The 11,543-nt window shown below is 40.3% G+C and overlaps 1 protein-coding gene across 1 annotated transcript; it reads left to right on the plus strand.

The window, feature by feature from the left end:
* Nucleotides 1–3: 3 nt before the first annotated feature.
* IL12B (interleukin 12B) lies at nucleotides 4–6,924 on the plus strand (the record flags this gene model as incomplete). Its single annotated transcript, XM_010186301.1, has 6 exons — nucleotides 4–70; nucleotides 1,989–2,270; nucleotides 3,389–3,506; nucleotides 4,516–4,709; nucleotides 5,311–5,456; nucleotides 6,772–6,924. Coding segments are annotated over 6 exons (933 nt in total), but the record flags the coding sequence as incomplete, so codon positions are not given.
* Between the last annotated feature and the right edge of the window lie 4,619 nt (nucleotides 6,925–11,543).

Below are 11,543 nucleotides of genomic sequence, written 5' to 3' on the forward strand. Positions count from 1 at the left end.
CTATTTGTCTTACTTTCATTATTTTCCTTTGCCGCTCTTCTGGAAGCACAGTGGAAACTGAGGGAAAATGGTAAGCAGTCTTCACTTATTGAGACCTACAGCTGACTGTAGGACACAAGGGTGTTCCAGAATTATATCTGCATCTGCAAGCACAGAATGTGTTAACTATAGTATCTTAGGACATGGTTCTTCCTATCTGTTTGTTAATAACTAGCCAACTAATCAGTATTAATGGAAGAAACATTTGGAAGTCCTAAAATGTTGTACAATAGCTATTCTGAATAGTTGCATTAGAAACTTATTTCCTATTTCTTGTTTCAGAAGTTTCAGTCATGCAGTCTGAAAGCAGAATCTTGTGACTTAAGTAACAACCCTCAAACAAACAAGTGAAGAATTAATTATCAAAAAGAATATTTCACAGTAAAACCTAAAACCTAGAAATAGTTTATCCAAGTTTTCCGGTAAATAACTTAAATGCATATACATTTGTAAAAATACAGGGTCAGTAATAAACAAAGAAATATTTTTACTAACTTACCAGAAAACAGGGCTAAATTCAGGTAATCAAATTTGATGTTCTTATTCACCCAGTGTAGCTCCATAATCCAGGCTGTCTTCAATGCGATTATACAAAAAGAAGGGCCCTAATCAACATGAGAAAAGCATTCTCAATCTGATTTTTACTTGTAAAAAGTAATTCAATTACTTTTCCTTGTATCTTTACATTAAAAAAAAATTATCCTGTGGATTCCCTGGGCAATACCATGGTGCTTAAAACTGCAAATATGTTTGCCAGTATTAATGATTTTTGTGTTTGAAGTCTGTAAGATTTACCTTGACTGTGCTTCAGATATCCATAAGCAATTTAGTAAGCTTCCTAAGGGTGCATGTTTTCTGCCATTTTAGATTCAGCATTTGACAAGTACTTCTTAGTGTTTCTTCTTTGTTGTAAAGTCTTAAAGCTCTCATTCTGGTGGTGAGATGATCTGGTGAAAATGTCTTAGAGCTCACTGGAACTCTGATTTCCTGAGCTGGGTGCTTGCTGTGGTGTTGACACACTAAGAAACAAATTTTTGCCACTTCCTTCATGTAGAAGAGTCTTGGAGGGCGCTTGTCTGGGGAGCCTGTGGCAGCAGCAGTGTATCTGAGCAATGACAGCTACATTTGAGAATTGTTGTCACACAGAAGTGTAGGTGAAGTTCTTCAGCCAGCTACAGCAAAGAGGCAAGAGAAGATAGTATTTCTTTAATGGAGCTGTTCGAAATTATTTTGTTATGTGGTAGGTCTTCTAATTAGAATAGATGCGCAGGGCACTTCAGAGTTACAGGATGGCATTTAGAAGACCACACTCTGTTACTGTCCACTTACTCTGCAGCTCAGAGATCCCCCATCTCTTAGTAATTGCTCCATTTGGACAACGGTGGTAGGAGTACAGATTGTTCCCTGTAGGAAATGGAAAACTGCATCAGCTACAGGCAAATACAAACCATTTACCCAGAGCTTCCCTCCTTCCCATTGCTCACTCACAGACCTTTGACGCTGAAGAGGGCAAAGCGCCACAGCTGTGGACCACAGCAAAGAGCATAGCATAGAGGGGTTTTACACACCATTCTGTGAGCAAGGTCACAGGCCATGGGCAGGAGGGACACCTGGGCTCAGTGTGTCCTGGCATCCTCACCTTTAAAACAAAGGTGCCTGCCTACTTCCCATGGTTATGAACCACTGTAAGATTCTTGGGGAACGTAGGGAAAAAAATAATTTCTTTTATTAAAATGTCATCCCTAATGATCAGCAGGCTCTAGATACACTGTAAATTTCAAAGTTGAACATCCTTTTGTAGTAAAGATTTCCAGGTGATGGTGAGGCAAGAAAGCCAGAGATTTGTTAGCAGTTTTCCTGGAGAGTAGAGCTGAAAAAAAGGGCTCAGTTCAATCTTCACACTGCTAAGTATGAGTAGCTCCTAACATGTCTTTCTCTGTAATGTCCAGTGTACGTCATAGAATCAGAGTGGAATGATGAGACACCAGCTAAAAGAGTGGAGCTCACCTGTAACACATCTGATGAAACACTGCCAGTTTACTGGAAAAAGGGCACTGAACTGAAAGGAACTGGAAAGACACTGATTGCTGAAGTGAAAGAGTTTCCAGATGCTGGCAACTACACCTGTCTGCTAGCTAATACCCATGAAATCATCAGCTACGATTTCTTCCTCATAACGAAAATAGACTCCAATGGGCAAATGATAAGGTCAATCCTGAAGAGCTTTAAAGGTACGGCCATAAAATGATGTGATTTATCTTGCTCAGCTTTGTGAGGACCAGGGGGACCTCTCTTGGAAATGCGTGAGAAATATCCACTTTGAAATGGGTCCTCTTCAAATGTTTTACTGACAGTGAAAGGCAAATGATTACTTTTGAGAGTGTATATGGTGTAACTGATAAGCAGCATAGGAATCAGTTGCCATGGGATTAATTTAGGATTCTCTAGACCCATAGGAGAAAGTGATGGTAGGAATGATTAGACACAGGATAACATCAATACTACACCACTGCTTTTCTGGTGGGGCAGCAATTGACTTGCTTTGCCTCCATCTCATGGACCCAGCATTAGGAGACCATTTGCAAAACCAGGGCTACATGATTTGACAGAACCAGGGACTAACCTAGATTTTAAATACTGTCACTTGCACTTCTCCATTCACAATTAACCCACTGGGACAAGCCTGTGATGCTTTGCATTTTCTGCATGAACCTCACTCTTCTATGTCTCATATTGCAGTCCCTCAATGTAGTGCCAGGAACTTCTGAATTTCCAAGTCTTCTTCCCTGGCTCCGGGACCCACATACAACACGCAGTAGGCTGGTCTGCCAGTCAGCTACAGCCAGGGTAACATATAGAGTTGCCAAAAGTCTGCAGTTGCTGAGCAGCAGAAATTAAATACATGCTTATACTGAGCCCTAATTCACTTCTCACACTGGGAACATTCCCCATCAAGTGCCCCAGTGTGTGAAGACGTGAGATTATCCACTGCGTGGTAACAAATACAGAGGTTTGCCTACTGAAGAGCTGCAACGTTTCTTTGTGAAAGGAACAATGGATTTGTCTATATAAATCTCTTACTGACAGCTATCTGCAACAGCTTGCATATGCTCCAGCTCCTGCCAACAGCCACGTAGATGTGGTTAATGTGGTGCCATGTAAACATGTCTTCAGCCACTAATTGTGGTTATATGGCTTTTTAACTACAGGTGCAGTATGTCACTGTGTGTGCCTGTGCATGCACCACCTGTCAAAGTAGATGAGACTGTTGAATTGCTGTTTTCTCTGTGCTTTGACTGTTCTGACAAAAAGAGTAAATAAATCATGTTTTCTCTCTTTTTCCATCTAGAGCCAGACAGGACATTTTTAAAATGTGAAGCAAAGAACTACTCTGGAATTTTCATATGTTCATGGATGACAGAAAATGAGAGTCCAGATGTGAAGTTCACAATCAGAAGTCTAAAAGGGTAAAAGCTTGTACTTTCCTTAACAACCTCATAGTAAGGATGGAACAGCCCTTTGTGTTACTTTGCATAGGAAATCCTGGATTTTAGGCTCCTGAGGACATTTAGAAGGCGAGGAACCCCACTTCCATGGTCTGAACTTCTGCAAAACGTTTTGAGCCAGCACTGGGATTAACTTAACAAATAAGGGCACGAAGGTTGCTCAGAAATTGTTAAAGACTTGAAAATGGAACAGCCCCCACTGGGCTGTTACATCTGCTATAGTACAGCCACAGAATAACTTAAGCAATAGCAAAAATAGTTCATGCAGGGGAGAGAGAGGAAGTTGAGCCAAAAGCAGAAACAATCACAGCACTGAGTCCTTTCGCAGCAGATCCAGTGGAATTAAGGGAGTGGGAGGCTGCACCCACTGCAAAAGCCACATGTCCACTGACAAGTCTCTGTTGAGGAACACTGCAGAAACCTGTGAGGGAAATACGTGACGGGAACCTTGTGGGGATTTCCTACCTCCCACTGCTCTTGAGGGTTTCTCCAAAACATGGAGTGTTTGAGCAAAGGTCATTTCACTTTGTTAAAGAAACAACTGCAAAGTGTTTTATTTTGGTGAATGCAAAAATAGAACCACATTCAGGTAGTACTTTATAGATGGCTTTTTTTATTTATTTCCCAATGGAACCTTACCTTATTTCTTCCAGCAAGGTTTTGGAAAGGGCTGAGGAACAAAGTAAGATACTAGAGCTTGCCACGGGACAGTGGTAATAAGAAATGAGGTATCTTGGTTTAGGTTTAAACACTAATTCCTTCTGCTAAGGCAGGGAGACTTTTGTGATTGTAATACAGCACTGAAAATTTAAGAACACCCACTGAACTGTTTCTGCAGCTGATGAAGTGCAACTACAAAATGATACAGGCAACTGCAAAACAATACCTTACCAACTACATGTTATCCTTGTGGCTACAAATTCTCAGAACAAACCAGCATTTCCAGTACTTTTCTCTGTTCTGTATTCAGCTCTCAAGGAGACGTAACTTGCAGCAGCCCTGTAGCTCACACTGAGAAATCAGTGACCAAGTACACAGCCCAGTGCCAGAAAGAAAACTACTGCCCGTTTGCTGAAGAGCACCAGCCAACTGAGATGTTCCTGGAGGTCATTGACGAGGTGGAATATGAGAACTACACTAGCAGCTTCTTCATCAGAGATATCAGTGAGTAGACCAGGAATCATGATAAATTTTTAGTTTTATTCTTGCTGCTGACAGTGGAACTAACAGTGGTAGCTGATCAAGCTTGGGAATCCCTGCCCTATTCTACAGTAAATCTGTATCAAGTCCCCAGTTACAGGAACAGGGGAAATCAAATCTTAGTGGCAGTCTGGAAGAGGATGAGGAAGTGAAGAAGCTACATCTCCCTGGCTTGTGACCTCCAACTCTCTCACCCTCACATCTCCCAGAAGTTTCTGTGGCCTTCTCCATTAGATGGGCATGTTTTGGAAGGGGTATGTGGGAGAAGTCAGAGAATAACCAATAACCCAGCAGGCTCTTCTCTGAGAACTGCAGATTTACTCAGATAATGGTTAAGTCTATGTGTGCTACACTCCTGATCCATTCTTACCCAGAGAGACTCTGGGAGTGTGCTTGATATTCCATAGGAAGCGTACAAGGCAGTTCTTACACATCATGATTATTCCTCTATTAATTCCATGGAGGCTCCCAAAGCTGATTCCTATAAAACTATCAATAGTAGTACACCGACTTCTCATATTATGCTGCTATTGTGAATTAATTCCCTCTATATTTTCTCTTGCAGTAAAACCCGACCCACCTCAATGTCAGTATGTTGCCACAAATGGAACAGTGACCTGGACGTACCCCAGAACATGGAGCACACCAAAGTCCTACTTCCCTTTGACTTTCAGGGTCAAAGTTGAAAGTACAAAGAAACGCAAAAGCCAGGTAGAGATTCACATTTTCTTGCTTGAACAGTCAGTATAAATACCATAAGTGTAGAATGCAACAATCACGGACTAGAAATTTTAAAAAAAGTGGTGTTAAGACCCAAATGTGGCAAGGTTCTGTGCTGGCAGAAAAAGACCTCCTTCCCAGTTCTATGAACAGCAAGATTCAAACAACACAGTCTGGGGTGGATGCAACCCTGATGTAACAGGGGAGCTAAAATTGTGCCCAGCATTGCATAGCTGCGCTCGCATGACAGAAGTATTTACTAAATCATTAGTAGGCTGTGTGGGTCCTAATGTGGGAAAATCCCAATTACCAAATCAAGAAGTCAAGGACCTGTTGCACTGATTTCCTTGTATGTTGTTTGTACCTGGGTAGCTCAGATTTTTTTAATAGATGAATGGCAAATAAGGAATCAATGACTCATTTGGTAGCATTTCTGTGGAGACTGGCGAAGGCTACAGTCTTTGCCACTCAATTTCTAGTTATTAGTTAATTGTTAACCAAACTTGGCTACTCTTTATTAGCTTTAAATCACAAAATGGTTTTGCTTCCTTTGCTAACGCTCATGGATACACTACAGGGTACACAACAGCAGTGTGGCAATGTGCCTAGGTTGGCAAAGAAATTAACAGCAGAACTAGAAAGAAATACACAAACCAGCTGACCACAGTGCAGGTCCTTAACTGCAGTGCTGCTTTTCCTTGGTCCAGGAATCAGAAAAGTAAACAAATGTAATGATCAGTCCAGTCTGCCAGCTGACTAAACCAGTGTCTTTTCCTATGTGAAAAAAATAAGCAAGCCTGTACCAGCAGATGGGGCCATTTCCCTAGTGCTGACTCCCTGATTTTTGGTAGGGTTGTCTTGTACAATCCCTTAGGTAGAGGAACTGGTGAGTGTACGGAGAGCTTCTTGTATCAGCCATGAATCCTCAGTGGAAATTTCAACGATACTGAAAAGCAGCAACTTCTGTATTTTAGGGTTTCCATTCTGAGAGAAGAAGAAAAACAGAGAAAAACTCTGATAAAGAAATACAGTTTTTGCTTTAATGATTGCTTCAGTTTGGGGTTTGGATCACTTTACAACACTTTTCAGTGGAAAGTGGGCTTTCTAGTTTGTTTCTACTGAGGCTCAAGTTCTCACAAGTTCTCGTGACTTTGGTATCTGTGGGTGAAGGTTGGTGCCTTTGAAACAACAGACTACCAGTGGGGTTTTTTTGAGTTACATGTGCTTGTTGCAATCTGTCTGGCACGTTATTGTATGTTCTGCTTGACCTTCACAATCCGCTGATGGAGCTGTGCCTTGTTCATAGGTCTATGATGCTGATGAGCAGTCTATTCAGATTCCAATGGCTGGGCCAAAAGACAAGATCTCTGTGCAGGCCAGGGATCGCTATTACAACTCATCCTGGAGTGAGTGGTCTTCACTTTGCAGGTAAGACTTAAAGAACCTTCTACTGGAGGAGCAGGGATGATTCCTTACCTAGGAAAGTAAGGATTCTCTGAACTACTTCTGCTTCTTAAATACTTGTATATTTCACATTTCCTTATAATAATTTTTGCCTTCTGAATATTATTTTCATGAAATATCTGTAAGAGAATAAACATGCAAATGTATTGGGTGGTCTAAACCATCACTCTCTTCAAAAAAATATTTGAGGAAACAATGTGAATCCATTTAAATCAGAAATGGATGGAATCAAGGGATGTAGGTTCATGGACATGGGTAGCATTCTACCTAGCTAGGCAATTATAAAATATTCTTTAAGAAATACATGAGCATTTGGCCATTGATAGTTTAACCCATGCTGATTTTTGTCCTTTCTATTCATTGATAGCTTATGAATCAATACTGAGCAACCAAATACAGCAGACAATCCATGTGCAGTTTTACCAGTAAAATGAGAAAGGGAGTGAAAGAGAGATGAGATACGTGCTATAGGAAAGAAAAGCTATTAGCAGCTTCTGCTAGTCCTAGGAATGGCTGCTTTCTTATCCTGTGAATTGATTAGCATTCTCTTACAGCTCTAAATCACTCTCAGCCTACCTTTCCAGGTCAGAATATCTTTTAAAATATGGAAATAGCCTCCTTCAGATCAAGAAGAAAGAATTATGTAGATTTTTTTTTTAATCTTCTTCCTCTCTTCTTTTCTGTAATTTTGGGGAGGATTTTTTTTTTCAATTAGATGTAGATGCAAATCTCTCTGACCTCCAAGTTTCCTGAGTCACACTGTTGAAAAGTTGTAAACTTGCAGCCCTATTAATATGAAATCACACTGTTCTGTGGGTCCAGTCGTCATCGGTACAGGGACATTTATAGATTCCAAAGGGCCATAGCTGGACAGAAGCCTGACTCTGAGCAGTTGAAGCTGAATCCCTAATCCTCATCAGACACGGGAAATTCTTATTCAGGACCACTATGTGGTCCTGAGTCATTTAGGGAAATTGAGTAGTGGCATTTCACTAGATGGCTCAGACCAGCAGAGCTTTATTGAGAAATGGACTAAAAATCTAGGTCTGAGGAAAAGAAAGATAATTCTGTTTGTTTGTAAATTTCCTTTCTCTTCTTTTACAGATAACCAGTAAGAGATTCTAGGAGAACAGCACAACACTCCTAAAGAAACCAAAGAATTAGCACAAGAACATAATTAGAAGAACAATTTGCATTTGAGATTATTAAGAAGCCTTAACATATCTTTTTGGCAATAGATTGATACAGTCCTGATTTTGACAGCTCTTCTAAATTCCCCAGATTTGAGTAACACCTTTAGCATACATCATGTTATATTAACATGTACAGTGTTTTGATACATTGCTGTCAGCTGTTGTTGTAGGTTTGCATGTTATTGTATTGCATCTATTTATTTATTTATTTGTTATTTATTTATTCACTTGGCATGACTTGCCATGCCAGATGATGGCAGTTGCTATTCAAACTGTTTCATGTGTTAATTTATTTGGAAAGTAACTTACTGAAGGAACTGGTTTGGTATTTAATATTTAATTGTTTATTTATTTTATTATTTAATTATTTATTTATTTTTGTTCTGTTGAAATGTATGAGCATAGAAAGCCTTGGCTGCATGAGGCAGCCATGTATAATGTATCAGGGCTGCCATCCTCATCCTCCAATCTGATGGCAGATGTTTTAGTAAAAGAAGGAATTGCAAGTTCAGAGTCCTAGAAATGTCAGCTGCTGCATTTTGTCAGCTCTCCATGCTTACATCATGTTGATGCCCAGCTGGTGAACCCTGCAAATGGCTGTTGCATGAGACGTCAACCACTCTCAAAGTCCTGCACTTGTAGCTGAGCCCAAGCTGCAGTGGAAGCAATGGGAGTGCTGGAGGGCAGGTGGCTTTGAGGTGCTGTGTTGAAAGAGTCCTGTTGCCACCTCTCATGAACTGAAACAGGAGCCAGCAGCTGAATGTAACACTTCCTAAACAAAACTTTCACAGAATCATAGAATCACAGAATATTCGGAGTTGGAAGGGACCTTGAAAGATCATCCGGTCCAACCCCCCTGCCAGAGCAGGATCACCTAGACCAGGTGATCCTGCTTTTCTTTCATGCTTGTGATCATTTATTCATACAGTGACCCATCTGTACCCAGTGCATCTCCTGCAGGGGAGTTTTCTGGTAATAAAGGTGATTCAGACCCGCTCTGCCACAGGCTAAACCACAGGGCACAAGGAGTCAGGAATATGCAACTGAAACCAAAGCAGCTTCAATTACTTAGATGTTTAATTGCAGTGTATCTGATATTTCAGAGAGCAATTGGTAACTAGTTTTATATGTGGATGTTAAATATCTAATTAGAATTTTAGAATACAGATTTTTATAGTTAATTTTTAAAGTATTTCCCTAGTACTGCAACATGTGCTAGGTGTCTTCACAGAACCTTAGGGAAAAACCCCTCAAGTGCTAGTTCTGAACTGCTTACAGTGTAAGTTCTCAGGCCTGGAAAGAAGCAGAAGTATGTGTTGAAGTACATTTTTGTTAAACCACCTAAATCCTGACTTTCAGGACAGCAAAATACATTAAAATATCTCTGAGGATTTAGGTCTTAATCCCTGACACAGAATCACTGAAATTAAAGAAAGATTTCCATTGTGACCGTGCTTCCTTTTTTCCCAGTCTTAGAAATCGGTGGTAATTTAAGATACTTAAACACTGAAATGTGGGAAAGTATCTGATATTTCAGAAAACTGTTGAAAATCTAGCTACAAACACTGCTAGTACTTATTAATATTAAGTGTACACTTCTTATTTCTGCTATAAATTCAATTTACTGTGCTTGTTTTATGAAGGAGCTAATAATAAATACATCTGAAAACAAGAAAATCTGGTTTACTTGTGATCTTTTAAGAAGAACAGTTAACATCACTCTTCACTTGCCTACCAGAACATTATACACTAGTGACGCAATGTCTGTAGGGAGAAGTAATATTACCGATTAATGCTACCAAAGTCATGGCCTGTGAAACTGTACAGGGCAAGGCAGAAAAGTGATGTCCATTAGTCAGCAATCTCTGCTAAACTCTCTTCTGCAGGCTAAGAAGTGATTGTTTCTTCTGCAGTCTAAGAGTGCATTGAAGTTTGCTGGCCTTTGTGGTCAGGAGGTTTGCAGCTGAAACCAGGTTGAGATCTGCCCTGAGGTCTCTGAGGTTTCTCTCTATACTGTTGGTACAGTGCTCAGGATTAGTAGGACCTTCTTGTTCTTCAGATAGCCGGGTTGAAACCCTGGCACCATTGAAACCAATCATTGACACCTCTCATTAACTTTGGTTCAGCCTCCTTTTCACTCTCACAAATACTCAGGCTAAATTTACAAGTATCCTGACAAAGACTGTATTGATCTATTACCTTTAAAGGGACTTGCCTTGACCCTATAAGGTGAGTTATGGGAAGCTGGTAGAGAGGAAAGTCATTGTCTAAGATTCTTCAGAAAAACAACAAAGCACAGCTTGAAACTGCCTTTTTTCTGCAGAAATCAAGTTAATTATAAGATGGCTAAGACATAAAGTTGGCTTCAATCCTTGATTATCCATTTCCTAGGCCTTATATGGATTCAGTGTCTCTGAAGGTCTGCTCTAGAAATTGTCAGTCTCCCACCTCTGAGAAACTCTAGATTGTACAAAAAGATGTTAACATCACAGCACAAATATTCACTCAGGTGGCTCCACACACTGGACATAATTTCCTAACATACTCCATCCAGTTTAGAAAATATTACCTGATGTGTCAGTTAATCCTTGTATTTCTCTTAATTCCTCCCCTTGTTGCACTGCAAATGATCTGGAAACCATCTTATAAAGGTCACAACGTGTAGACTCAATCAGACTGCACAACGTACAAAATTGCCCACCAGAAACTTTGGACTGCAAAGCCAAAGCTTCTGAAACAAAATAATGATAACGAACTATGCTTATTCCTGAGGCCGCTATGGTGTAAGAGTCATTTATCATGTAGACACATAACAGCTCTTCTACTGGACCCCTGTCTCGCTGGGTGACCCAGCATTCTCTGGGAAGGGGCAGGTCCTCCAGCTTTCTATTCATACTCATCATTCAACATGTGGCTTTAGGTTTTGCCTACCACACCTCACTAAATCTGCACTGAACAGAGACTGACTAATTCCCTCCAGGGCTTTTTGTGGGCGCTCCTCACCTCAAAAAATGCTTTACAAATAGTTGGTGTACTTAATGAGGCATTAATAGGTTGCAGTAGGAGCTTGCTATCCTCTAAGTGCTTCAGCCATTAGAGCTGCGTAAGCAGGCACTTGGTAACAGCAAAAGAAAAAGAAAAGGCTCATGTCTAATGAGAGGTTTTGTGAGAGAACACCTATTAGATATCAGGACCAAATGCCTTCATATCCACCCCTCCTTCCATGTTGACCTTCATGCTATCCCAATTCCTGTAGCTTTTATAAAAGTTGTAATATTTTTAATAGAGGCAAAACTGATGTATGACCTCTAACCTTTTTCTCAGATATGAAAAAAACTAAGAAACCTTTCCTCAAATATTTCTGTTTGGCTGACTTCAGTGTGACAGAACTTCAAAGTGCCAAACACCTGGAAATTTCATC

This window comes from Mesitornis unicolor, unplaced genomic scaffold (assembly GCF_000695765.1).
Source record: "Mesitornis unicolor isolate BGI_N332 unplaced genomic scaffold, ASM69576v1 scaffold3726, whole genome shotgun sequence".
NCBI lineage: Eukaryota > Metazoa > Chordata > Aves > Mesitornithiformes > Mesitornithidae > Mesitornis > Mesitornis unicolor.